This window comes from Apodemus sylvaticus, chromosome 4 (genome assembly GCF_947179515.1).
Source record: "Apodemus sylvaticus chromosome 4, mApoSyl1.1, whole genome shotgun sequence".
NCBI lineage: Eukaryota > Metazoa > Chordata > Mammalia > Rodentia > Muridae > Apodemus > Apodemus sylvaticus.
The window spans coordinates 68,129,137-68,156,729 of NC_067475.1; the positions used below are offsets into that span (position 1 = coordinate 68,129,137).

Here is a 27,593-nt window from a genome sequence, read left to right on the forward strand (position 1 = left end):
CTTTTCCTCCTCACATGGCCTTTTCCAGCTGTCCTCTTCACATGTATATTTGTGTCACTGAAGTCTAGCTGAGCCTTTTAAGATCTTCATGGTCTCCTGGGTTTTTTGTTTGACCCTCTATGCTGTCATGGGTGGGATGAGACCCAGTGCTCTGGGGGGTGGTTGCTATGTACTATGTACCATGTAGGTAATTGTGTTTGCCAATCAGGAACCATGGGAAAGAATGTTTTCGTTGTAACACTTGCAGTGCCAAGCACCCTACCATTGAAGTACATCCCTAGGCTTCAGGGAACACTTTTAAAGTAATCGTAGAATTGGAGGGAATGTGTGGAGATGGGTCCGTCTGGTCATCTCTCCATATCTGTCCTTGGTCACGTATTGGTGATTAATCTGTCATGCAGAAACCATACTTAGCTCTTCTCTCTTACTCCATCCTTCTTCATAACCCAGTGAGGCTTAATAAATGGAATGTCGGCTTAAAAGCATCACAAGGGATGTCACTACATCTGGGCCAGGCCTGGGTCACTGGCAGGGTAGAAGGCTCTGAATAGCAGCCCTGAGTTCATGTGTCAAGTTCCATGTGTCACAAGGTCTCAGAAACAGCAGCAGTCTAGGGAACACACCCAACTGCTAAGTGTGTGCTACTATAGAGACAATGGAATCTGGCTCCACTTCAGAGCTCGGTGCCTAGCTGATTGCACTGCCCTTGAAAGAGCACCAGTTTGTAGGCTTCCTCATTGGCTTCTGTACCCATCCCCCCCCCCCCCCCAGGTTGTTTTATTCAAGCCAGTCTTACACAGCAGGAATGAGTTACCTCCTCTTGTGTGTAGACTTAGTAACGCCATCAGAATGGGTTTGGGGGTATTAGGGTGTTTCTCATACTTGCTTATGAGTAACTAGAGACGAGTCTGATCAGTTGCCATTCACAATTGCTAAGGAATAACTCATGGAGGCTGTGGACATGAGGCTTCTAGAAGGTCACCTGTAAGAACCTTAAAAGTAAACATCCTGTTCTGTGTAGAAGAGGAGATAATGATTTAAAGGAAGAAGTGTGATTTTAAAAATACAAAAAAATGGTGGAAAGAAAACACTTTTTCCCTTAGCAGGCTAAGGGAGGGCAGGCTAATTCACTGTAGAGTATTTGCTTAGCATATGAAATGCCCTGGTTTTGATTCCTTAACATCAGGAAACCAGAAGACTGGAATCTATTTAGTTGCATAATTATAGTTACCTTGGGGGAGGGGGACAAAGGGGATTGAGTTGTGATTTGTTTGGGGTTTGTTTTCTTTTTTGTGTTTGGGATTGAACTCAGGACCTCATGCATATTAAGCACTAAACTGTATTCTAGCCTTCCTGGTTTTCTGTTTGTCTTCCCTCATCCCTTTGTCCTCACCCAGGCAGGAGAATATCAATATGGGTGGAGGCACTAGTGACAATTGGGACACAGAAGTCACATCTGTTCAGAAGGATGCTGGCTAACCCAGTCCACCCTGGACTTGTTTAGGTTCAAGGCAAACTAAATGTTCTCAGTTCTTCTCTTTTCTATCTCTTGTATCCTGTTGTATTTGTAAGATGTTCAAGTCCTTTGTCAACTGGTCTGTGGAAAAGAAAGGATCTGATGCTTCCTTTATTTTTCTTGCTTAGAGTCCTGTAAACAGCTGGTCCTTGCTGAGGCAGTAGAAGTTATAAAAGTATAAAACTGCCCCCATGCTATACCTTCCCCCGACAATCCTGAAGAATCTGTTAAACCTGAATCCCCAGCTGGTGCTTGTGGACTGGAGCTGTAAGAGTGGCAAAGTTCTCAGTTTTGAGGCTCTGAGCTCCAGTGTCCCTTGGGAAAAGTGGCAAAGATTTTTCACATTTTGGGTACTGGTAAGCAGAATTTGTTTCTAATAGCTAAAATGTATTTGGGACTATGTTCTGAACCCAATAAATGAAAAGTATTCATTGGAGAAATTTACAAGTAGTTTAAACCTATAAATCCAATACCCTAACCAAAACTTCAGCCAAGTGAGGGTGTCCAGTCTAAGAGTAAACAAAACCAGAGAAGGTCCTAAGTTTTGATTAAGGATTCCGGACACCCTTTATTGCAGATTTTCCTTGTGCTTCTGTGGACCTCATTTACTCTGTAATCAGTCTGTAGGAACAAGTTAGGAGACACATTTGTTGACTTTTTCTTGAAAGTACTTTAAAAGTCCAGTGGTCACAAGTGTCTGGATCATGTGCTTTAGGAAGGAAAAGGAAAGATTCATGTTGGCAGGCGTGACCTTTCGTGATTGTCTGGCCTTAGAGAGGTCATGTGAACATGAGCAACCCAGGCTGTGGATTTGGACAGAGCAGGACTTGGTCTTGAGATCATTTTCCAGGGTTTAAAGGAAGTATAAGAACACTACTGACAGAGTTGTTCTGGGAATGAGATGGATTGTGAAATTAGTACTGTGTTCTGGCAAACTAAATGTTTGAGTGGGGTGGGCAAGAAAGCTGCAGAGGTGGTTTCCAGGTAGACTAAATGCTTAATATCTCCTGAGGCCAAGGCATGTACAGAGAGAACAAATGTGAATTGGCCTTAGATACCTGGCTTGCTACAGTGGACGAGAGAATAACACAACATTCCTTCCTCCACTGCAAGTTGCGTGGTGTGGTAGCTGATCTGTCAGCATCAGCCCAGGGCACTGCACGTAAATGTTGAAGGATGAGTGTAAGGAACTGTCTTTCCAGGGTGGCATTCCTCTGTGATCCTAACAAAAGGACACTGTAGAATAATTTTTAAAATTGTGTTAAAATATATCTTTTGAAGTTTCCAGTCAGAACATGATTGGTACCTATTTAACATAATTATTGAGTACCTTCTATTTGTTGTCTGCAGTATGACACTACTGTACCTCTCTCTGTACAGTGGCACAAGAAAATCTAGGCCTGCCGGGCAGTGGTGGCACACGCCTGTAATCCAAACACTTGGGAGGCAGAAGCAGGCAAATTTCTGAGTTCGAGGCCAGCCTGGTCTACAGAGCAAGTTCCAGGACAGCCAGGGCTACACAGAGAAACCCTGTCTCAAAAAAAACAAAAACAAAAAAAGAAAAGAAAATCTAGGCCTACCATTGCCATTCTTTCTAAATGCTACTTAAAATGCTGTACTCTGACCACAAGAGCACACACACACACACACACACATCTTCCTCCCCACAGCCTAGTCTCTTTCTTTGTATTTCAGGATGTCTAACTTATCAGAAGATGGAGCTCCCCAGAGTGGCCTATGACTCAAGTCAGCTGCCCTCCCCAGAGAGAACTTTGGGCCTCTTTGGAAGCCTAGGTTAAGCAGCTTGTTCTGACAACCCTTCCACAAGACCCCATGAAACCATCACTACCGAAATCTGGGAACGGACTAAGTGTCCCTACCCGCCCCCCAGGTGAGGGACTAATTGAGCCTCAACAGGTGCTAATAAGTTCATTTCCCTTTATGCTTCTCCACACATCTAACCGTGTTTCTATTTTTACTGTTTAAAGCTAATATGGCTAGTCCTGCATCGAGATTTAATGGAGAGGTTTAAAGGAAAGGATAAAGGAGGATGAAGGCTGGGGTGGTGTTGAGAGAGAAAGGCTTGTTTAAGGGACAGAGGACTAGATCTTAGTCTCTAAGATGGTCAGGGAGTCTATTGGAAGTAAACTACAGAAAGAATAAGGTATGCTGACAGAGTGCACACCTCAGTCATCAGCACTCAAGTTTGACCTTAAACTACCTTCTGTGATTTTTAAATCCCACATCTGAGACCAGTAAAATGGCTCAGCAGAAAAAAGGCACTCACTGCCCAAAACTGGCAACATGCCCTTGATCCCTAAGACCCATGTAGGATAAAAGGACAGAACTGGCCACAGAAAGGTGGCATTTGACCTACAAAACTCTGCCACCTACGCCTTCAAAAAGCCTTCATACACATATGCACAATAATGATTGATTAAATCTCATATCTGTGGTAGTAAGAGGTCTCTCTACCACGACTGAAAAGGAATGGTACCAAGGTGGTCTTAAGAATTTACATTCAATGGTGATAGTGGCTCGCGCCGATGCTCATCATAGACCAAGTGCCGAGCTGAGCTCTACAGATTATGATGTACCTCCTTCTTGTGTAAACTGCAACAGATTTGGGGTTTTGGTGGTGGTGGTGGTGTTTTCGAGACAGAGTTTCTCTGTATAGCCCTGGCTGTCCTGGAACTCACTCTATAAACCAGGCTGGCCTCGAATTCAGAAATCTGCCTGCCGCCAGGCGGTGGTGGCACACGCCTGTAATCCCAGCATTCTGGGAGGCAGAGGCAGGCATATTTCTAAATTCGAGGCCAGCCTGGTCTACAGCGTGAGTTCCAGGACAGCCAGGGCTACACAGAGAAACCCTGTCTCGGAAAAACAAAAAACAAAACAAACAAACAAAAAACCAAAAAAAAAAACAAAGAAATCTGCCTGTATCTGCCTCCCAAGCACTGGGATTAAAGACGTGCGCCACCACTGTCCGGCTGGAACAGATATTTTTATTCTTTTATAGATAAGAAAAATCAATATCATAGGAAGTTTGCAAAAAACTACTTGATTAATGCCAGATCCAGGATTTACACTAGATGTTTAGTTTCAGTGTCTGTGCTTGTTTTTTCGCCAGTGTTGGTAGTCTGGACTCCAGCCCCACAGTTACCTGGCAACAGCCAGGTAGGCCTGGCCCATTATACGAGGCGCTCTTGCCTCCCCCACACTCTGACTCTTGCTCTGTTGTCTCCTGCCCTCTTGTTCCCCCTCTCTCCACGTGGTCATGGCCGGCCTCTACTTCTCTCTCCTCCTCTCTGCCTCTACTAACCTCTTACCTCCCCTCCCCATGTCCTAAATAAACTGTTCTATGCTATACCGTTGTGTGTCTGGTCCCTCAGGGGAAGGCATGCCTCTGCATGGGCCGGCGTGGGCACCCTCTTCCCCTCACCTTACCGTACACCCATAGAATATATTCTTACACCTATTTCTCTTTTTACGATCACAACAGCCAGCTTTAAGGATGTTTAATAAATTGTATAATTAAAGGAAAATGGCTAACTTCCTCTTCCTGTTTTTCTCTCATTCTTCCCCCAGGAGGTATGCCCCCGTCCTCAAAGTTGGACGCCTTCCGGTCACTTTGGGCACCGGGGTTGCAAGTGTGTGCAACAGCTTCCACTTTCCGGTCAACCGGAACCATTCCCAGAGCGGCTGCTGCTGTGTGGGTCGTGCCTCGGCGGAGTTCCTGGGGGTGGTGCCCGACCAGAGTGGCGGCTACGTTATCCAATAGGAAGGGATATTATTGGCTCAGCAGCCAATGAGGAGCCTGGTGAGGAAGACGCGGTGTTCTGAGCATGGAGGCACCGACTTGAGGCAGCATGGGTCTCTGTCTGAGGTGGCGCCGGCTTGGGTTCCCACTCCCAGGGTTCCGCTGCTGCGAGCTACACACAGTGCGCGAGGTACGCCAAGCTCCCAACTATGTAGCCCACCAGAGTCCAAAGGGGCAGGCTGTATAGCCTCTCCTGGACCCTGCTGCCCCACTCGGAAATGTGTGGGCCCTTTGAACCCCCAATTTAAGACCTAGTGTCACCCAGTACCCACCTTAGAAACAGTGCTTCTTAAGCACCCATAACCCCTACCACCCCCATTCCGGAGTAGTGGGAATAAGCCCCGCGATACCTCTTAACGTGCCTTTCCCTTCAGGCCTCTGTACCGGCTCCTCCACACTGGTTGGCAGAACGAGTTAGCCTTTTTGAGGAGCTATGGGCTGCTCAGGTGAAAAAGTTAGCAAGTGTGGCACAGAAGAAAGCCCGGGCTATTGAGATAACCCTTCCTGAAGGCCAGAAAGTAGATGCTGTTGCGTGGAACACAACCCCTTACCAGCTGGCCCAGCAGATCAGGTACCAAGCCATCCTCTACCTACAAGAATCCTCTCTCTGTCCTTTTCTGCACCCGGACAGAAAAAGAAAGCATCTTTTTGTTTATATTTTTCTTTGTTTCCCATCAGAAAAGTGTAGTCTTTGGGCAGGGAGAGGGTTAGGGTTGGGGGTCATTCAGTCATTTGATTGCCACACAAGCATAAGGACCTGAGATCTGAATTTGATCTTGCAATCCACATAGTAGAAGGAAACTGATTCCTAAAAATTGTCCTCTGACCCCCCCCCCACACACACACACACTGTAGCATGTGTGCTCCACCCATAAATAAACAAAATAATAGTCTCAGGTCAAAAATAAGAAGAGTGTGGTGTCATGTGCTTGTAATCCCAGAACTGGATAGGTGGAGACAGGCAGATCCCTGCTTTATCTGGCCAGCCAGCCTAGCCTGCTAGGAATGCTCTTTACCAAAGAGAGACCCTGTGCTAAAGGCATGACTGTTGACTCCCGAGGAAGAATACACACCTACTCCCCGAGAAAAGCATCTTTTTAAAAGAAAAAAAATTTTTTTGGCTGGGCATGGTGGTGCACACCTTTAGTCCCAGAATACATTGGCAGAAGCCAGTGGAGCTCTGAATACAAGGCCAGCCTGGTAGATCACCTTGAGTTCCAGGACTGTGTAGAAAGAGACGCTGTCTCCAAAATAAATAAGTAAATAAATAAAATGAGATTTTTTTTTTTTTACATTTCTGTGTGTATGTGTACACACACATCCTTCTCCAGGTGCTCACAGGTGCCACTACATGTCCACACAAGTGCAGGCCACAGTGTACATGTAGGGGTCAAAGAACAACTGTGGGAGTCAGTTCTCTCCCTCCACTGTGTGGAGTCCAGGGATTGAACTCAGTTCAGCATGCTTGGGTGTGAGCGCCTGGACTAGCTCACACACATTGTGGGCTCCCCAGCTTCCAGTTGTCTTGATCCTTTTGCTTCCACTTCCTGGGTTCTAAGGTTATAGGTGTGCACCACCATTTCTAGTTTACATAATGCTGGGAATGAAACCCAGGGGCTTTTTTTCTTTTTTGCATCTGAGTGAGAACTCTCCTGATGGAGGACTTCTCCCCTACCTTTTATTTATTTATTTATTTATTTATTTATTTATTTTTGGTGTTTTGAGACAGGGTTTCTCTGTGTAGCCCTGGCTGTCCTGGAACTCACTCTGTAGACCAGACTGGCCTCGAACACAGAAATCCGCCTGCCTCTGCCTCCCAATGCTGGGATTACAGGCGTGCGCCACCATGCCCGGCTTTATTTATTTTTTTAATTTAAAGTTTCGAGGACAATTTTAGTTTAAAAGAAAAACTTCTCAGGTAGACAGGCACGCTCTCAGTCTCAGCAGCTGCCCTGGGTAGAGCAAGGAGAGAAGTCATGCTGGTTTATGTTATCATGGAGGTCAGGAAAAGTAGAGGGCAAACAAAGTGTGCCTTTGTAACTCTGGCCACAGGAGAGTGCTATACCCAGCCACACCTTGTGGGGGCTTCCAAAGCAACACCACTCCACACTCCCTCTGTTGAGACTGCCTCACTGCAGCCTGGCGCGTAGGCCTCCCCAGTGCTGAGATCACAGGTGTCAACCACTGTGCTTGCATAGCCCTTGGCAAGCATGGTGCTACAGGCCTGAAATCTGAGCATTCGGAAAGTGGGAACGAAAGAGTCAGAATTCAGGGCCAGCCTGGGCCATAAAGCAAGACCTCTCTTTAAAATGGAGGGTAAGGTATGGGGGCCTTTTTTTTTTTTTTTGAGGATTTATCTTCATAGTTTCAGTGTTTCTGCCTTTTCCAATGCATACATTGGGAAGAGAAATAGTAGGTCTCACTGCTCTGGAATCGTATTTCCATTTGGCAAATTAGAGTTGCTGAGAGATGAGCTTCCTGCCCTGTGGAGTGTAACACTGTCTTCATTCCCGACCCTCCTACTACTACAGTTTAACTCTGGCTGATACTGCAGTGGCTGCTGAGGTAAATGGAGACCTCTATGATCTGGACCGACCCTTGGAGACAGACTGTCACCTCAGATTTCTCACATTTGATTCCCCAGAGGGCAAAGCAGTAAGTTTCTCCCTATGGTGAGCACAGTGCCTAATTATAGAGTGATCTTTAATCAGGAAAATAGTTGTTCTTTTGCTTCACATTCTCAATTTGAAAGTGGAAAGGAGACTCATCACACCTGGGAAGCCTTCATGAAGGCTTCTACTTAACATTGGTCTACTAAGCAAATATCTTGTGTGCTAGTGAAAGGGGGAGAAAACACTGAGAAACAGCTTAACATAACTATTCAACCTCTCAGTGCACACAGTGTAAGCCATCATGACATCTATTCAGTTCTCATGGGTTCCATAACTGAGCACAAAATCCAGGGGCCTTCCGCTTCTGTTGTTTCATGTCAGCTCAAGCACGATAAACCTTGTTTATTAGAGTCCAGAAAAATGTATTTATCATCTGAATATGACTAGTGAACCAATTCAAGAATAGTTCCATCAAGTAGATCCCGGGAAGAGAAAATAATGGCACCAGGACAAAGCAGACTGCTAGGGTAGCCACTAGGCGAGGCTCCGGGGTGTAGCAACAACACAGCAGTATCAACAGCAGCAAAGTCAGAAGTCGAAGGAACTCGAGTTGTTTTGTTGTTCTGTTTTGTTTTTTAAGACACTGTCTGGCTATGTAGCCCAAGTTCAGGCTCTAGCCAGAGCTTTCCCACCAGCCACTACGTCCAGTTAGGAACCACACATGTCTAAGTAGCATACACTGAAGCCCTAAAGCTCACAGGAGCAGCAAAGGCCACCAGCCTGGCCTCCTGGTCCAGGAAACGCTGAGGATGTGTAGGGAGAACCCACACCTCCACTCAGTACCAGAAGAAACAAGATTGACCCTCTGCTTTCTATAAATGTTTTTTATTTGGGGCTGGAGAGAAGACTCAGCAGTTAAGAGCAGTATCTGTCCCTCTAGAGAGCCAGGATTCAGTCCCCAACACCCACACAAGCAGCTCATAACTGCCTGAGACTCCAGCCTCGGGTGCATGGCAGCAGGCATGCATGTGGTGCACATGCCTGTGCAGGGAGGCAGCAGGCATGCATGTGGTGCACATGCCTGTGCAGGGAGGCAAATACCCACACACCTATATATATATATATATATATCCTTTTTATTATTTTTGTATTTTTTTGTACATGTGTGAGTGCTTGCATGTGTTATGTGTTTACAGGCATGCCCGGTGCCCATAGACTCTACATGAGGGTACCAGATCCCAGGAAGTCAGTTATAAGTGGTTGTGAGTTACCTGATCCAGGTACTCAGGACCAAATCTGGGTCCTCTGCAAGAACAAGTGTTCTTAACCATTGGCCCATCTCTCCAGCCCCCATTTAAAACAACTTTTTACTATTTATAGACCTCATCTTCAGACATCTAGGTTCTCCGTTCTGTGGCGCTCAGTCTTAATACCAGCATCCCTGCTTTGCCGGCAGCCTCTCTGAGGCAAGCATTAGAGCTGGCACTTACCAAGGCTGATGCGCTCCGCCTTTGTTCCTGTGGATCCAGGTGTTCTGGCACTCGAGTGCCCACGTTCTGGGTGCAGCAGCTGAGCGACATCTGGGTGCTGTTCTCTGCCGAGGTCCAAGTACACACTCTGGCTTTTATCATGATTTCTTCCTGGGAAAAGAACGGTGAGCAGTCCAGGAAAGGAGATTGAGTCTGGGGTGGTTTCTGGGGTCTTGGAGCAACCTTAGTTCATCAGAGAAGCTAAGAGATCTTCTAGGCACCAAACAGAAACTTCCATTCCTTTTCTAGTGTGTCTCTCCTGACTGCTGAAATTCACTTTTCTAGTCTTCACGATTTCAAGTGTTGCCTCACCCTCACTACTATTGTTCATCCGGCACTCCTCTCAACACACACTCTCACCCCTTCTCTCCCTCCCTCCCTCCCTCCCTCCCTCCCTCCCTCTCATTTTCAGTTTGTGGCCCAGGCTGTTCTTGAACTCCTGATCCTCCTGCCTTGCCTATAGTGCTTGCCGAGGATGAGCAAGGGTCTGGGTTCATTCCCCAGCACCACACACACACACATACACACACGGAAAATCAACACTTACTTTTCTATTTATGTTTCTCTGAGTTTGTCTTTGCCAGTAATTACAAATTTGTCAAAGGTCAGGACTTTACCCCCTAGCTAGCCTGTCATCACTCAGGGGTTGTCTCTGAAGAAGCAAACTATCACACTCCCTTTTCCAGGACAGTCCGCAGCGCGGAGTTACCCATGTTAGAGCGGATTTCCCAGGAGATCATAGCTGCTGCACAACCGTTCCGAAGGCTGGAGGCTTCCCGGGACCAGCTCCGCCAGCTCTTCAAGGTGATTGGCAGTGCGCGAGAAGAACTGATAAGACTTGAAAGAAAGGGCATGCTGGCTCTTCACAGTCCCATCTGCCTCCTTCTAGGATAACCACTTTAAGCTTCATCTGATTGAGGAGAAAGTGACAGGCACAACGGCAACAGTGTACGGGTGAGCCTTGTCAAGAGGGAAGGACGCAGGGGCGCTCCGAGGGCGCCACACCTGGGGTAAAGGAAGGGTGACGACCACTGCTCCAGAAAGAGAAACGGGAGGAGGGGTCTGCTTTTGTTTCCATTGCTCTGTCAGCAAGACGGTGCTCTCCTCAGCACCTCTCTGTCAGTGCTCTGACAGTGCTCTCCTCAGCACCTCTCTGTCAGTTGAAGCCCTGAAAAGGAGAAAGGAAAGCCCTGACTGGCCCCCTTATCTCAGGTGTGGCATGTCGGTTGACCTGTGCCAGGGCCCCCATCTTCGGCACACTGGACAGATTGGAGCGCTGAAGCTGCTCACGGTGAGTCGTGGGGTTAGGTTAGGTGGTATCCTGATATCACAGGCGAGAGCTAGAGCATGGAGAGGGTGGTCCCTTCTCTCCTAGCCCCTTCTCTGTTCTTATGACGAATGAGGAAATCTAGGGGACAGAGGGTTTTCTCCATTCTGGAATCTCAAGGTTTCATGGGAGGTACTGAGTTTCAAGGTAGATGCTGGAGCCCCTGCTAGAGTCCAGAATTCAATTTAGACTCTGTAGTCTGGGTCTGCATTAAGGGAAATAATGCAAGAGACCATGAGCAGGTTAGACAGAGTTGAATGAGGTTGGTGACACTGTTTGACAGATACTGGGGAAAGGCATGGGCGTGTCGTCCCTGAAAGTGCTGTTCCTAGGCATTGTGTTACTGCATGAGATGGAAGCTACCAAGAGACAGGTGGATATGTAGGAAAAAACCTCCTGAAAACTCAGCCATCTACAGTCTGATTCTGCCGCTAATGGGGTGTGCAGCTTTGGCCAAATCTCCTTCCGTGTTGTTTGTATCTATAAAACAAGACTGACTGTTCCTGTAGCACAGGGAAAGCCACCACGGAGACAAAGGCCGCAAGCACGGCACAGATGTGTTCAAGAGAAGGCTGGGTTGTCAGCTCGGTCAGGGCAGCTTGTTGCCTGTGTCCCAGCACTGGGGAAGTGGAGGCAGAAGACTAGGAGTTCAAGGTTCTTCTGAGTGGCACCTCAGGGTGAGGTCAGCTTTGACTGTTTGAGACCCTGTCTTAAAACAGCAAAGGGTCAGCCGGGTGGTAGTGGCGCACACCTGTGATCCCAGCACTCTGGGAGGCAGAGGCAGGCAGATTTCTGAGTTCAAGGCCAGCCTGGACTACAGAGTGAGCTCCAGGACGAGGACAGCCAGGGCTATACAGAGAAACCCTGTCTCAGAAAAAAACAAATCCAAAAAACCAAAAAAAAAAAAAAAAAAAAAACAGCAAAGGGTCTTAGTAATATTGGGTTTTTTGGTTTTTTTTGGTTGGTTTGGGGTTTTGGTTTTTTAGAACAAGATTTCCCCTCTGTAGTCCCTGACTGTCCTCAGACTCCAGAGATCCAGTGCCTCAGCCAGGCGCTGGGGTTACGGGTGTGGGTTACCTCCACACCCGGCTCTTACTAATACTCTTCAAGAGCAACCAGAGGCATTTGAATTTCATGTAGCTAGGAGTAGTGTGTGGTGTGGAAGATTGACTTTCCTAGCAGCTGTATGGAAGACAGATAAGGAAAGGTGGGCAGGGTGACATTTGACCATAGGTTAGTTTTCTCCTAACAAGTCATTAACTAGGAGGTGGGACTAAACATAAGAGGACACGAGTGCAGTGGGCAGTAAGGATGTAGAGAAAAAGATGGTATGACGATACACCACATGCATACATGCATACATACCTACATACATACATACATACATACATACATACATACAACATACATACAAGATGTGATCCAGGTAGCCCAAGGAGGAACATGCAATCCTACGGGTACTAATGGTAGGAAAAGTAATGAGATGAACTGACCTTCAGGCGGTGACCTCTGAACTGAGAGTGTCGGGGACTTGACAGGAGAGCCAGCGCCTCCGCCTCCAGTCTGCTTCATCTTCCCTTTACTCCCTCCGCCCTCAGAACTCCTCAGCCTTGTGGAGGTCCTCGGGAGCACCGGAGCCACTGCAGAGGGTATCAGGGATTTCCTTCCCCAAGGCAGAGTTACTGAGGACCTGGGAAACTCAAAGGGAGGAAGCAGAGTTAAGAGACCACAGACGCATCGGGAAGGTACGGGCACAGAGGACTGGGGTGGGGGTGGGGATGTGATCTGCTCTTCTGTTGGGTTTTTATCTGGACTTTTGCTTCAGTTTTGATTCTTTTAAACAGGTCTCATGTAAACTGGGCTGGCTTCCTGCTATAGCCAAGAATGACCCAAACCCTTAACCTTCCTCCTCTCCCTCCCAAGTACTGGGATTAAAAGTTCAAACAACCACAGCTGGTGGAAGAGTGCAGTGGCAACCTGCCAGAAGATTCTGTCAGAGGGAACAGCTCTGTCCCTTGCCTCTGTGGTTCCAAAGCCCTCCCCGCTGAGTGACAGGTCACACTCTTTCCTCAGGAGCAGGAGCTTTTCTTCTTCCATGAACTGAGCCCTGGGAGCTGCTTTTTCTTGCCACGAGGGACAAGAGTCTATAATGCCCTGGTGGCTTTCATCCGGGTAAGGGGGGCCTGAGTCTTGGGGAAAGGGATGAAGCCAAGGTGTGAGTTTGCCTCAGGTACGCTGGCATGTGCCCAGAGTCCCAGCACAAAGAGACTAAGAGAAGGCTCACGAGTTTGAGGACAGCCTGGGCCATGTAGTAGGACCCTGTCTCAAAGGGGAAGGGAGTAGGGAGTGAGCATGTGTCGTGTGGAGCTGTGGTGACCTTTGACAAGGTGTTCTTGTGTGCTCTGAGGCAGCTTAGAGTGTTGGCATGGTATTTAATAGCTTTTGGCTTTGGTCAGCATGGTCCGAGCCCCCAAGAGAATCGCAAAGCTTTTATCTCCTTCCAGTTACATTTAACATTTGATGTCTGTATCCACCTTTGCAGGCTGAGTATGCCCGCCGTGGTTTCTTAGAGGTGAAAACTCCCACACTGTTTTCTACAAAACTCTGGGAACAGTCAGGGCACTGGGAGCATTATAGGGCAGACATGTTTTCCCTGAAGCCCCCAGGCACAGATGGTGTCGACAGCTCCCAGAGTGGCCATCCTGCCAGATGTCCCAAAGACACACTTGCTCTAAAGCCCATGAACTGCCCTGCACACTGGTGAGTCGGGAGCCAGGAGGACAGGGCTGTGACACAGGTCACCAAATGGAAAATAATGGACAGTACTTTGGAGCTGGGTGAGGTGGTGCACACCTTTAAGCCCAGTATCATAGGCAGAGGCAAGCGGATTTCTGAGTTTGAAGCCAGCCTGGTCTACAAAGCTAGTTCTAGGTCAGTTAGGGCTACAAACAAAAACCCTGTCTCAAAAAACCAGGGCGGGGGGGGGGGGGGGGGGGGAAGGAAAAAAGAGAAAGAACATTAGAAAGAGAAAGAATATTGAGGCATCTGATTTGGGCCTTGAATCTATGTCCAGTAGGTTCAAGTTTAGCCAAGTGAATTTTAGGAAATGATTCCATTTCTTGGGCATTTGTGTTCTTAGGTAATGTCAAGTCTCTGTACCCATCGCAGAATATGGATAGTAAATGATGCCTACTATGGTGTCACTAAGAGTTTACCTCTTTTTTTTTTTTTTCTATACTTGGTCTCACTATGTAGCCCTGGCTGGCCCCAGACTCACTGCATAGACCAGGCTGCCCTCAAACTGAGGAGAGCATGCTGAGTGTGGAGTGTGCTGAGTGTGGAGTGTGCTGAGGGGGGTGTGTGACAGCTAGGATTGCAGAGAAGATGGACGCTCAGTGTCAGGCATGGTGGCTCACAGCTGGGATCTCAAAGCTGAGGAGACAAAGACAGAAAGATCATGAGTTTGAGACCAGCCTAAGCTACATAGCAAGTTCGAGGTCAGCCAAGGCCAGGGCTCATTTTCCCTATGGCCCTAATCTGTTTTCATCCGGACCTCAGCCTGATGTTTGCCCACCGGCCCCGATCCTGGCGGGAACTGCCTGTGCGACTGGCTGATTTTGGAGTCCTGCATCGGGCTGAGGCCTCTGGCAGTCTGGGAGGATTGACGCGGCTGTGGCGCTTCCAGCAGGATGATGCTCACATCTTCTGTGCACCCAGTCAGGTGGTTTCCATGTTCATCAAAAGGGTCAACTTTGTTTGCCTATTTTTAAAGACAGGGTCTCGTGTAGTTCAGGCTGGCCCCAAATGTACTTCACAATTGAGGGTGACCTTGAATTTATGGTCCTTCTGCCTCACCTCCTGAGCAATGAGATTCCTGGTGTGTGCTACCATGCCTGGTTTATACAGGGCTAGAAATCAAACCCAGGACTTGATGTGTGCTAGACAGACAGTATACCAACCAAGCTTTAGCCACAGGCCCGAGTTGCCTTCTTTATACTGGAGTATAGCTACTCCTCTGTTTTTCCCCAAAACTAGCCATCCCTTCTGATTTCTAGTTGTCATACATCTAACTTCCTAACCTCTGTCTCCAGCTGGAAGCAGAGATCCGGGGCTGCCTTGATTTCCTCCGGTCTGTTTACTCAGTTCTTGGTTTTTCCTTCCACCTGGCTTTATCTACGCGACCATCTGGCTTCCTCGGGGAGCCTCACTTGTGGGACCAGGCTGAGCAGGTGAGTAAGAAAGCCAGGCGAGGCAGGTGGGCCCATCTCTGGGGCAGAGCCTGCAGGGTATGCAGCCTTCTTCAGAAAGCATAAGCTATGGGGGTTAGTTTTCATAGACTGGCAGCTTGCCTGCTCATTAGTTTCCTGACATGTTCCTCTCATCTTATTCCCTCCAAGGTCCTGCAGCAAGCATTGGAGGAGTTTGGAGAATCCTGGGACCTCAACCCTGGAGATGGGGCTTTCTATGGGCCTAAGGCAAGCTGGAGCCACACTTGAGAGTTGTGTTATCTTTATTAAGTTGTATCTACCAAAATTGAAAGAAAGAAGGAGAGACAGAGAGAGACAGACAGAGAGAGAGAGATTTATCTATAGCTATGCACAGTATACATATTTACTTTGTGTGTATGTATATGCCAGCAGCATAAGCAAGTGACCTCTGTGAGTGGAGACTAGCCTGATCTACACGGGGAAACCCCGGCTCGTGAGGGCTACCCAGTGAGACCTTGTTTCAAAACAAACAACTTTGGAACCTGTATGGTATAAGGCAAGAACCAGTTCCCAAACTTGTCTTCTGCCTTCTATATTTTCACTCCATATACATACGCACAAAGTAAATAAATGTAAAAATAAGTAATGATAATTTAAAATATAGGTAACCAGTATAGCTGGGTGGTGGTGGCATAGGCCTTTAGTCCCTGAGATTGAGGCCAGCCTGGTCTAGAGAGCAAGTCCCAGGACTCCCAGGGCTACACAGAGAAACATTTTGTGTTATGAAAAACAAAAAATAATGATAATATATATATATATATATATATATATATATATATATAGAGAGAGAGAGAGAGAGAGAGAGAGAGAGAGAGAGAGGGGGGGGGGCATTCACAACTGCCTAATGATGGTACCTCAAATTCTAGCACCCTCTCCCAATGTTCATGGGATACATGGAACCACAATGCATGCTTGTGCACAGGCGTGTGCGTGCGCACACACACACTCACACACAAAGATGACAAATTTTTTTTGTTTTGTTTTTTTGTGTTGTTTTTTGAGGCAGGGTTTCTCTGTGTAGCCCTGGAGGACAATCTGTACTCTGTAGACCAGGCTGGCCTTGAACTCAGAGATGCACATGACTTTCCCTCCTGAATGTTGGGATTAAAGGCCTGTGCCACCACTGCTGAGCAAGATGCTGCTTTCTTAGGGGGGGGGGGGCTGGAAAGACACAGCAAGAGAAACCCCCAGACTCAGGGAGAGCCCCGCCTGTCTCAGGTTCTCCTGCTGCTGTGATCAGATACTCTTGGTAAAAGCACCTTGAGGGAGAAGGGGTCTCTTGTGGCTCATAGCTCAGGGTCGAGCCCCTCTGAAGCTGGTGGTCTCACTGCACCCACAGACAGGAACAGAGAATAATGGATGGACCCAGGGCCTTAGCTCTTTACTTTATACAGTCCAGGCCTCCTCACAGGAGATGACCCCACACACAGTTAACCTGATCAGAATCCCCCACGAGCATGGTCAGAGGCCTGTCTCCTAGGTGAGTCTAGATCCTGTCAGCAGTGACACTGACCATTGCACTGCCTCAGGGAATAAGGCCGAGAGCAGTAGAAGACACAGGACACACGGCTCTAGCCTTATACACGTGTATGTGTAGGCATACTCACACATAGCAGTTAATAAAAGTGAAATGGCTCGTGTGGGTGACAGAAATCAGGTAGTGTTCCAGATCAGCCGGAGCTGTGTAACAACATCAACTCCCAGACTCCCACCTGGGTCCCGCCCAGTCAGATACGGATGTGGGGCACAGATAGGCGGACCGGAAGCTGATGACCTCTGGCCTTGAGCTCTCTTACTGTTCTAGGGCCAAAAGCTGATGGCTTCTGGCAATGACCTGCTGATAGCAGCAGGGGAAAAGACACTTAGTTACTTGGGTCCTCTCTCTTTAACCCAGGGACCCCTCACTGGCCACGTGAGAGCTCAGCTCATTAACTCCTCATGAGTCAGAAGAGAAAAGTGAGAAAGTCAGGCACACACAGACACAGACCAGATGAAGCAGGAAAAGGCTACACCGCCACTTTAGTCTTGTCTTAGCTTTTATGCTTTCTCTAAAAATTACATATAGAACTATCAGGTAGGAACCATTCCAGCAGGACAGTTGGTGACATGGTCTTCTAAGCACTTTCACATTCCATGATAGTAAGTTTGAGGCGATAGTTCACATCAGAGATTGATGAGGCTTACTGAGTTACAGCAGAACTGTGTGCGTGTCTTTCCATTAAGACCTGACTAAACATTGTCTGTTCCTAGTTCCATGACTTCATTATAAGTTTAAAGCAATAAAATTTTTTTGAGACAGGGTTTCTCTGTGTAGCCCTGGCTGTCCTGGAACTCACTCTGTAGACCAGGCTGGCCTCGAACTCAGAAATCCACCTGCCTCTGCCTCCCAAGTGCTGGGGTTAAAAGCATGCGCCTCCACCACCCAGCTAAAAGCAATAATATTTATGTCACAAGTCAGCACAGTTTTGTCAAGAGATAAATCATCTGCCTTGCGTCTTATTATTTTGAAGTCTTGTATAGATAAACTAGCCCATCATTTATTTTCTGTCCTTGCACCTACAATGTGGCCATTCCCAGTTTATGACTTTTAGTTACTAGATAGTGGCCTCATTCCTAACCTAGAAGGAATGGTTTTTTTTTTATCATAGATTTGTTCCAATCCTGCTTTCTTTTCTTAGTACAATTAGCCCAAGACACTTGAAGGTTTACAGAGCCATTTGCAGCTTTTATTCTTTCTTTAGGGGACTTGAGATTACTTGTACCAATTTAGGAATTCTATAAAATCATTATCAGGAATTATGAAATCACAACTTCATCTACACAGCATTACTATATGAGAGTACATACATCTTTCTGTTGATCTGCAGGATATCTGCTCAATAGGGTAGGCTGGTGCCCAGGAATCATTAGGCTTTGTAGTAGTGACAGCAAAGGCATCTCAGCAGTGAGAAGCAGTCCTGGATGAAGACTCTGGTGACCTTGCATCCTAGAGCTCACCCATGTAAAATGGTGGGAAACTCACTTGTGTGCCATCGCCTTTCCTAGATGGCTTCTGATGCTCTCCTCAGAGGGTTGTGGGGAGAATAAACTAGAGAAATAAGTCAAGTAAGCAAGCTATGGCTGAGAGGAAAGAGTTTGAGAATCCCTAAGGAGAACAGGGTTTGCATGCAACCAGTTGAATGTTGAACTGATTTCCATGGTGGCATCAGTCTTTGCTTTGGCATCTGTGGCATGTGACATGCTAGGTGGCTCTGAGCAATTGTACTGCAGGGCTACGGACATAGAGCAGAAAACTAGCAGGGTAGGTCTTTGTCACATCGGTCTGACAACAAAACAACGGACATAGGACAGTAAATGAGGGCTGGGACTGTGGACGGAAAAGGGGCTTTAGGTAGTCATAGGATCATCAGCTGCAAGAGAGTATCAGACTGCCCCTGAGGGAGATGACAGGGTGTGGCGCAGCATAGGCGAGCATAGGTCTCAGGAGGAACTCTGGGAATTACGAGGCTGGGGTGTGGATAGTCCCTCGTTACTGGGTGGAGAGGAGGGAAGGAGTGTTGGCCATCTGCATGGCACGGCTCTCCTCAGGGGACGGGGTAGAGGAGACTGACTGTTGGGGCTAATGAAAGCTGTTGGGTCTGATTCTCTCCTCTCCCCATGTTCTCTAGATTGATGTGCACCTCCATGATGCCCTTGGTCGGCCCCATCAGTGTGGAACAGTCCAGCTTGACTTCCAGCTGCCGCTGAGATTTGACCTACAGTACAAGGGGTACAGAACTGGGCTCGGCCCTGTCTGCCTTTGACGGCTCCTCACTGCGCCAGCCCTCCACACCCTGCCCCATCACAGATGGCTCTTGGTGACGGTGGTGACGGTGACGGGAAGTGATGTGTGCTGCTCAGCGCGTGTTAGCCCCACCACTCACTCACTTCCCTTCTCCTTCCAAGGCCGGCGGGGGCCCCAGAGCGTCCAGTCCTTATTCACCGAGCAGTGCTCGGCTCTGTGGAGAGGCTGTTGGGAGTGCTTGCAGAAAGCTGTGGGGGGAAATGGTGAGTCACCGGACACGAGCTCTGCAGAGCTCGGGCCGTAGGGTCTCGCCTTCCTATCCCGTGTATTTCCTTTTCAGACCTCCCAGCTACACCTAAGCCTAATGGCTACAGCCAAAGTGAATAATTTCCCGCCCCTGTTTCCTGCCAACAGGCCCCTGTGGCTGTCCCCGCTCCAGGTGGTAGTCATCCCTGTGAGGACAGAGCAAGAGGAGTATGCCAGGCAGGTGAGCAGCAAGGCGTCTGCCATGATCCCTGGTGAGAGGCCTGCACAGGAGGGGGAGGGGCCTCCAAGGCAGCCTTCCCATGCGAAGTAAACATTCTCCTTCTGAAAATTGAGTTCAGCCTTGGCTTCATAGTGAGACCCATTTTAAATAATCAGGGGTGAGCCTAGAGATGTCGGTCAGTGGTAGCATATGTACCTAGTGCTCAGTCTCCAGCACCGCAGGAGCCTGCAGTCCTAGCACTTGGCAGCTGAAGCAGGAACATCAGAAACGTTCATGTTTGTGTGCAGGGTCAGTCTGAGCTGCATAAGGTGGTCTTTAAGCACTCAAGAACATGGACAGACCAGAGTCGAACAGATGCTAGGAGAAGGTGCCTACAGCAAACAGAGCCCAGAGAAGAACTGAGCGCTCACCTTCTGTGAGAAGCACACAGAAAGGTTTTTAGTTCAGGGATGGGAAGGAGGCCTCAGTGTCTCAGAGAAGAAGCAGCCAGCCAGCTCCTGCGAGCACAGGAGGGGGAGGGTGTGAGACGAGCATCTGAGGAAGAATAGTGACCACCGACCGCCCACCATAGCTCAGTCTTCCATCCAGATTTACTCATCACCAAATCTGTGTCCCAGGTGCAGCAGTGCCTGCAGGCTGCAGGACTTGTGAGTGATCTTGATGCAGACTCTGGACTGACGCTCAGTCGGAGAGTCCGCCGGGCCCAGCTTGCCCACTACAACTTTCAGTTTGGTAAGAGGGTTAGCCGTAGACCTCAGAGCCCCAAGCTCTGCATTCTCTCTGAATTAAGTCTGTTGTTTAGCTCTGTGTACATGAATTAATTGGAACTCATTACCTGGGCAGGGTAGGAGCCTGGCTAATCTGCCTGCCTTCAATTGCTCCTTCCCACAGAACAGTTTTTTTCCTCACTAACCCTACCCTAGGATGCTCTGTAAGTTAATTAACCAGGCCAGCGGCAAAGAGGAAGGGACAGGAGAGGGGTGAGGGGTAAGGCATCAGTCGGAGCCAGGCATGGGAGGCACGCCTATAATCCCAGGATCTGCCAGGTACAGGCCTGACCCGAGAGTGTGAGGCCGCTGTGAGCTTTAGGCAGGAAGACTGTCAGTGACCCGAGAGCTGTGGTGCTCTGGGGAGCACTGGCTGCCAGTGAGTTTCATCCCAGCACCAAAACCAATCAAGGTATTAATTAATTGCCTTGTTTATTGTTATGTGGGCCGAGGCAGCTCTAGGGGACAAGAAGGACCTTAGGAAAGGAAGCTGCTCCTGGCTCCAGGGCCTCTGGAGGCAAGAAGCAGAAACTCCCAGGCAGACCGCCTGACTGGACATCACACATGCCCGTTGCCCTGGCAGCACTGAGCAGGCTGCGCCACAGTCCCGCCCTGCTGTTTTCCCCTTCCTATGCTGAACCCCTCCCCCCAGGTCACACACACACACAGTTTGTCTTTGTGTGTAGCTCTCCATGTTTGTCTTTGTCTGACTGACTCTAGTATCTCCCAGCCCTGGGCTCCTGACCTGCAGTGATAAGGCGAGTAGAGCCTGGACCATTTCCTTATCTCCTGAGAGCAGACAGTCGACAGCAGGGCCAGCACAGCTAAGCATGTGCTCGCCACGGCGAGGCGAGGCTCCTACCCTCCTTAAGAGTTTGAAGTGTCTGCAAAACGAAAGGAAACACCCCATAGGGCGACGACTTTTGCTTGGGTTTGCAAACCTTTCCCCTCTCTGCAGTGGTCGGCCAGAGAGAGCAGAGTCAAAGGACAGTGAACATACGCACTCGGGATAACCGTCAGCTCGGGGAGCGGGGCCTGGCTGAGGCCGTGCAGAGACTGCTGGAGTTACAGAACGCCAGGGTCCCCAATGCAGAAGAGGAGTTCTGAGGGATGCTCACTGGTGATGTGCAGACTCACTTTCCACAGGACACTAACCATCTGGTAGCCCAGCATGTCCCCAAGTCCTCAGAACTACTGTCTGAAAATAGACGCGGTGGAGGAGCTCCCCACAGGAAGGGATGCTGTACTGCCTGGATAGAAGGAGAATAAAAATAAACTTGAAGCCAAGGCTGTGCCTTCATCTGACTCTGAATGCTGTGTCGCCCTCTTTCCCAGACCTGAGGCAAAGGGATACTGAGGCCTCAGACTAGCACGGAGCTGCCTCAGGCAGCCATTTCCCCCCCCCTCCAGCGCACCCCCAGTAAAATCCTTAGTGCCCTTCCCCCACTCCCATTCAGGAGTGTCAGATCCCTTCTTTATAAAGGACAGTAAACAGGTGGGAAACTGAGGCACTGAGGGTCCAGATGCCGACTTGCTCTGTGATTCTCTGCCTCAGTTTTGAGGGGACCCATGAGTGTCCCCTCCATCACCTCCATTCTTCCCAGGCTAGGGAGGCTTCAGGAGTTTGGGAGGAGCGGCTGTGAGAGGAGGAGCTGCTGGCCTGAGTCACGGCAGGAAGCGGGAGGAGGGCGGGAGACAGTATATAAAGAGAGACAGCGGCCTTGACATTCACAGCAGTGCAGCAGCCAGAGGAGCAGGCTTGCAGCAGGGGCCCAACCTCCTCACGTCTAGATCTGCCTGTGACAACCAGCTTCTGGGAGACCAGTGGCCAGCTCTTGCCCCAGGATGGGGACCACATCCAGATCAGCCTTGATCTTGGCCTGCCTGGCTCTTGCTTCTGCTGCCTCTGAGGGAGGTGAGTTGGGGTGGGGTCACAGTTGCTTAGGAGCTTGGCAGGTGGGGACTGGCTTCCTTCACACGCCCATGTCACTGGGAAGTGAGGGCTGGCGGACCTGAACCTTTAACTGCTGAGGCTGGGACAGGAGTGGAATACCTCCAGGTAGTTGCTAAGAAACACTATAGGCAACACAAGACAGGTGAGTTACAGGATGAGGAGGCTCTTGTCTGAGCATGAGGAGGACCAAGGAGGCAGGCGAGGAGACGAGGCCCTCGGGCTACTGAGACTCAGGCTGCCAAGCCAGGGAGCCTCGACTGGCTCGCTCCTGCTGGAGGGCGAGTTAGAGTCCATCCACAGTCACCCCCCTATTGTGCGCACGCGCATACACACACACACACACACACACACACACACACATTGCTTTGAAGTCTGAACAAAAGGAAATACCAACCCTGGACAGGACAGAGGCTTAGATTCTTTCGTGGACAGAGCCTGCCACTGGGAAAGCCCCACCTCGCTGTCCCGGTTGCTAGGTTTGTGCCTTCAGTTCAGCTCCAGATGCCCCGGGCTCTAAGTCCGATGCCTAACGCTGGCCAGTGAGACGGCCCAGTGTAAGGGCCAACAGCCCGGTGACCTGCATGTGATCCCAGTACCCACACGGAAGGAGAGGACTGACTCCCACAAGTGGTCCTCTGACCTACACACATCACCATGGTGACACACTGGCCCCCCTCCATACATACACAAATAATAGTTTTCTTTTTTAAGTAACCTAAAATAAACTGAGATTGACTGGGGAAGGCGCTTAAACACTTGGCTAGATGTCCTACCCAAAGGCCCAAAGTGTTTTTACAGGCCGATAGAAAGAGGTTTGGAGAGGGGTGGGTCCCCAAACCCTGGAAGAGCATCAGAGCATTGGAGGGGACAGCAGCCACGAGCCCCATCCAAGGGAGATACTGACAGGAAAGTAGACCTCCCTCCCAGCCATGTCACATTCCCCTTAGACCCAGAACCCAGCCACTCACTCCAAGGGGAGGTATGTAACAGGTGCTCCCCCACAGCAGCCTGTCCACAGTCTTGGCCTCCACAGCCTCCCCATCATCTGTCCAGGACCAGGAAGGGACCCCTCAAAACTGCCCCTGATTGGTTCTTCCCTCCTCCAGCTTTCAAGGTTTCAGACCAGAGAGAGATGAAGCCAGAGCGCATCTCCCAGCACCTCCATGAAGGTAAGAACCTCAGGACTCCCCAGGCCCAGCTGCCTCAGCGCCCAGGGCCGACGAGGACAGGCACTCAGGGCCTGGCTGCAGTGTCTGTGGGGAGCAAGCAGTGACTGTGAGGCTCTGAGTGGCTCCCCTCTTGCCTCTAGTAGGCTATGCAGCACCCCCTTCCCCACCACAAACCCGGAGGCTCCGCGTAGACCACTCTGAATCCTTTCTGTATGACCCTCCCCTCTTTGAGGAACAACGAGAAGGTGAGGCCACCCCAGAGCCCTCTCCGTTACCCCCAAGACCTCTAACCTAGCATACTTCCTGCTCCTGAGGTGGGGGACCCCACCCCACTGCCTGCCTGGGATGCTCACACTGCCTGTTCTATAGTGCAGCCCCCTCCCTCCTCAGAAGACACCCCTGTGTACGAGGAAGAGTGGCTCACTTTCCTGAGCCCTAATTTAGACAAAGGTGAGCGCTTGCCTGCTCCCCCCACCCCGCCACCCCTACCCCACCCCACCGCATTGCTGACAGTAGCCTGACCTCCGCTCCCTTGTGCCCTCCCCCATCTTGCAGCGGGTTCTGCTCTCCCTCAAGAAGCCATCCCCCTGCAGAAAGAGCAGCCCCCTCCCCGCATCCCCATTGAACAGAAGGAAAGTAAGTGACTGACTGCCTCTCTCCTCCACGGCTTTACTCCAGAGCACAGAGCACAGAGCACGGCGGCTTGGGCTTGGGGAGGAGCGCCATGAGACTTGCTCTGGCGAGCTGCTTGCTTCTCTAGAACGCTTCTCTGGTAGAACACTTGTCTGGCCACGGCACAGCCCTGGGTCTGATCCCCGGAGCTCCATCAGCTGGGTGTGGTGGCACTCGCATGAACATCAGACCTCCAGAGGTTGTTCTTAGGCCGGGCAGTGCTGGTGCATGGTTCTAATTCCAGCACTCGGGAGGCAGAGGCAGGCCGAGCTCTTGAGTTCTAGGCCTGCTTGGTCTATAGAGCAAGTTCCCGGACAGCCAGGGTGAGCTTTACTGAGTTCAACGCCAGCCTGGGACGCGTGAGCACTTGAGGCCTGGTTTTAGAAGGAAGGGAAGGAAGGACGGAAATGATGCCTGTTCCACAGCTATATGAATAAATGATGTAAAATAACCTTGGCTGTTTACTGGCCTGCATCGAGCTGCTCCGTGCATGGGAACTAGCACGGGCCAGTTTTAGAGGTGCCCTCTAAGAGAGTGCCTTCGCTCACACACCGCCCTCTATCCCAGTAGACCCACCTGTCCAGCCCCAGGAGGAGATTGTCCGCACCAGGCAGAAAGAGGGTGAGTGACACACGGGCCTGTCTGTCCCCACGGTTAGCCCCCGAGCCTCAGAAGGAGCTAATGGCCTGAGGGTACCTTGGTCCTGTAACAATTCGTCCCCTGTCAGTGACCCTGAAGGTCTTGTTTCCCACACAGGATCCCACTTTCCCTTCAACCCTGTGTCTTCCAGTGCCCTCCGCTCTGCAAGCCTTAGTGCATTCTCCCCACTGTTTTCTCTGTTTTAGAGAAGCCACCCACCTTGGCTGGCCAGCTCCCTCCAGAGCCCCGGACATGGAATCCAGCCCGGCACTGCCAGCAGGGACGGAGAGGTGTGTGGGGCCACCGGCTGGATGGCTTCCCTCCTGGACGGCCGTCTCCAGACAATCTGAAGCAGATCTGCCTTCCTGAGCGTCAGCACCTGGTCTACGGCCCCTGGAACCTGCCACAGACCGGCTTCTCTCACCTTAGCCGCCAGGGAGAGACGCTCAATTTGCTGGAGACCGGATATTCCCGTTGCTGTCACTGCCGCAGCGACACGAACCGCCTAGACTGTCTGAAGCTTGTGGTAAGGATTTGGCTGCTGCTGCTGCTGCTGCTGCTGCTGCTGCTGCTGCTGCTGCTGCTGCTGTTGTGTGTGTGTGTGTGTGTGTGTGTGTGTGTGTGTGTACAAGCGCGCCCGCGCCCGTGCACCTCACCCTGAATACGGACATCAGAGCACAGGTCGGCTGTGCTGCTTATTTGCCTTCGGAGAGGTCTTCCCTGGAGCCTTGGGGAGAATATGAACAGTGTGGTGCTAGGCTGACCCACCCCTCTCACTCTAGTGGGAGGATGCAATGACCCAGTTCTGTGAGGCCGAATTCTCTGTCAAGACCCGACCCCACCTGTGCTGCAAACAGCGTGGGGAGGAGCGATTCTCTTGCTTCCAGAAGGAAGCTTCTCGGCCAGACGACCTGCCCCGACCCTGCCCCATCCACCAGAATGGCATGTCCTCGGGGCCCCAGCTGCCTTTCCCCCCGGGGTTGCCCACACCGGACAATGTCAAAAACATCTGTCTCCTGAGACGCTTCCGCTCCGTGCCACGCAACCTCCCAGCTACGGACGCCATCCAGAGGCAGCTGCAGGCTCTGACCCGGCTGGAGACGGAGTTCCAGCGCTGCTGCCGCCAGGGCCACAACCACACTTGCACACTGAAGGCCGTAAGTGGGCGTCCCAGCCACCTTGGGAGCCAATCTGCCTGCCCACCCAGCTCCAAGCGCTGACTCTACAGCCATCCACCCACGTTCGTCTGCTTGTGACTGTCCGTCAGTCCGTCCATCCGCCTGCCCGTCCATCCTTCCGTCCGTCCGTTGTGTCTGTCATCCAAGTCTGTTCACCTTGAGTCTTCGTGCTAACATCCTGGCTTCGTCCGCCCGTGACCCCACATATGCATCTGTCTGGCATCCACCCGTCCAGCTCTGGCTTCACCCGGCCCTCTGTACCCGCTGGTCCAGCTCATCTCCAGTGGCCAATTAGGAGTCTCATCTGTGCCCCGCCCTTCTAACCTCCCCTTTCGGCCCCTCGGGCCTCCTCATAGCTGGAAGTGATAGGGTGTGGGGTGGAGGGGCGGGGCAGCCTTCCGACTTGTGTCTCTGGTCCACAGTGGGAGGATGCCCTGGACGGATACTGTGAGAAGGAGCTGGCTATAAAGACCCACCCCCACTCGTGCTGCCACTACCCTCCGAGTCCTGCCCGTGACGAATGCTTCGCCCACCTAGCTCCCTATCCCAACTATGACCGGGATATCTTGACCCTTGACCTCAGCCGAGTCACCCCCATCCTCATGGGCCAGCTCTGTGGAAATGGAAGAGTTCTCAGCAAGCAGTGAGTGTGACCCAGATCATCCTGACACTCTTGCCTATCCAAAAACCTCCTCCCTTGTGGAGCGCCCTTGGGGAGGACAAAATCATGACGTCCCAGTTCTGTTAGAGTGGGAGGGGGTGTTTATTTATTTTGAAAGTTTCACTCTGTGGTCAAGGCTGCTTTGAACTGGACCAATCTTCTTGTCTCCTCCCCCCCCCCTTCTCCAAGTAATGGGATTACAGGCGTAAGCCACCCCGGACCCCAGCAGGCCTTGGGGTGCTATGGAAGGAACAAAGACCCTGAACTCTTCCTCTTTCATGCCAACCACAGTAAACAGATCCCGGGGATGATCCAGAATATGACCGCCCGCTGCTGCAAGCTGCCGTATCCGGAGCAGGCCTGCTGCGGCGAGGAGGAGGTGAGTGTGTGGGGAAGCCGTGGCTCGGGGGACAGGGCTAGAGGTAGAGTCGCGCCTCGAGCCTGGTCAGGGAAGGCAGGGTGAGTGGAGCAGACCCTTTCTCGGAGTTCTACAAGCCTTCCTTCCTGGGCTCAAGCCTCTGGTGCTTCCAGATGCTCACATCTGTCAGTGACAAGGAACCCTGCCGTGCCGTGGTAGGGGGGCTAGCAGGCTCTGGGCCTCCAGAGGGACACAGTGGGCAAGCAGTAGAGGCTCCAGAGGACCGCTGCCCTAACCTCTGACCCCTGCTGTTACCCTCTCAGAAACTGGCCTTCATCGAGGACCTCTGTGGCCCCCGGAGGAACTCCTGGAAAGACCCTGCCCTCTGCTGTGACCTGTCTCCTGGAGATAAACAAGTCAGCTGCTTCAATACCAACTACCTGAGGAATGTGGCCCTAGTGGCTGGAGACCCTGAGAACGCCACTGGCCTGGGGGGGCAGGGCCCCACCGGGGGAACAGATGTCAGCCCTGCCCCTGGGTCCAAGGAAGAATGAGTCACCCCGAGCCTCCTCGGAGGATTAGTGGGGGCCCCCGCCCTGCTCCACCCTCCCTGAACACTCATTACAATAAATGCCTCTTGGATTCGGCACCTTATTGTCCTGAGCGCACACACACCCTAATAAGCTCCCCAAGACTGGCCCAGTGGCCTGCTCCCGCTGGCCAAACAGAGGATGTTCCTTATGTGGTGGGACCAGAGCTAAGTGGCTTGACTTCACTTGTCATTGTGACCTTAATCAAGTATCTTAATAGAGCTCCACCCCAGGAGCTGGCTGTAGGGGGTCAGGGTGAAAA

General features: G+C 50.6%; 2 protein-coding genes across 8 annotated transcripts; both read left to right on the top strand.

Moving 5' to 3' along the window:
- The first annotated feature begins 1,315 nt into the window (after positions 1-1,315).
- Positions 1,316-21,422, top strand: Tars2 (threonyl-tRNA synthetase 2, mitochondrial). 4 transcript variants are annotated; one of them, XM_052179749.1, is made up of 20 exons: positions 1,336-1,872; positions 3,212-3,407; positions 5,105-5,466; positions 5,711-5,907; positions 7,868-7,991; positions 9,478-9,602; positions 10,164-10,281; positions 10,367-10,431; positions 10,690-10,768; positions 12,403-12,549; positions 12,878-12,976; positions 13,347-13,564; positions 14,363-14,525; positions 14,896-15,033; positions 15,202-15,279; positions 18,741-18,841; positions 19,018-19,119; positions 19,271-19,343; positions 19,961-20,075; positions 21,069-21,422. In XM_052179749.1, exons 3-20 carry the CDS (start codon positions 5,386-5,388, stop codon positions 21,215-21,217), a joined length of 2,172 nt encoding a protein of 723 aa, XP_052035709.1. In that variant the 5' UTR covers positions 1,336-1,872; positions 3,212-3,407; positions 5,105-5,385; the 3' UTR covers positions 21,218-21,422. The 4 variants fall into 4 exon arrangements, with proteins under 4 accessions (XP_052035712.1, XP_052035710.1, XP_052035709.1 ...); XM_052179750.1 differs by lacking the exons at positions 13,347-13,564; positions 14,363-14,525 and having other exon boundaries at positions 1,333-1,872; XM_052179751.1 differs by lacking the exons at positions 1,336-1,872; positions 3,212-3,407; positions 5,105-5,466; positions 5,711-5,907 and having other exon boundaries at positions 7,923-8,008.
- Positions 21,423-21,770: 348 nt separating this feature from the next.
- Positions 21,771-27,390, top strand: Ecm1 (extracellular matrix protein 1). Of its 4 annotated transcripts, none has more exons than XM_052179756.1 (11): positions 21,771-22,025; positions 23,171-23,233; positions 23,377-23,478; positions 23,624-23,683; positions 23,789-23,869; positions 24,473-24,526; positions 24,751-25,070; positions 25,327-25,701; positions 26,145-26,365; positions 26,675-26,762; positions 27,065-27,390. In XM_052179756.1, exons 1-11 carry the CDS (start codon positions 21,956-21,958, stop codon positions 27,293-27,295), a joined length of 1,665 nt encoding a protein of 554 aa, XP_052035716.1. In that variant the 5' UTR covers positions 21,771-21,955; the 3' UTR covers positions 27,296-27,390. The 4 variants fall into 4 exon arrangements, with proteins under 4 accessions (XP_052035716.1, XP_052035715.1, XP_052035714.1 ...); XM_052179755.1 differs by having other exon boundaries at positions 21,779-22,025; positions 23,374-23,478; XM_052179754.1 differs by having other exon boundaries at positions 21,779-22,025; positions 23,603-23,683.
- Positions 27,391-27,593: the final 203 nt, after the last annotated feature.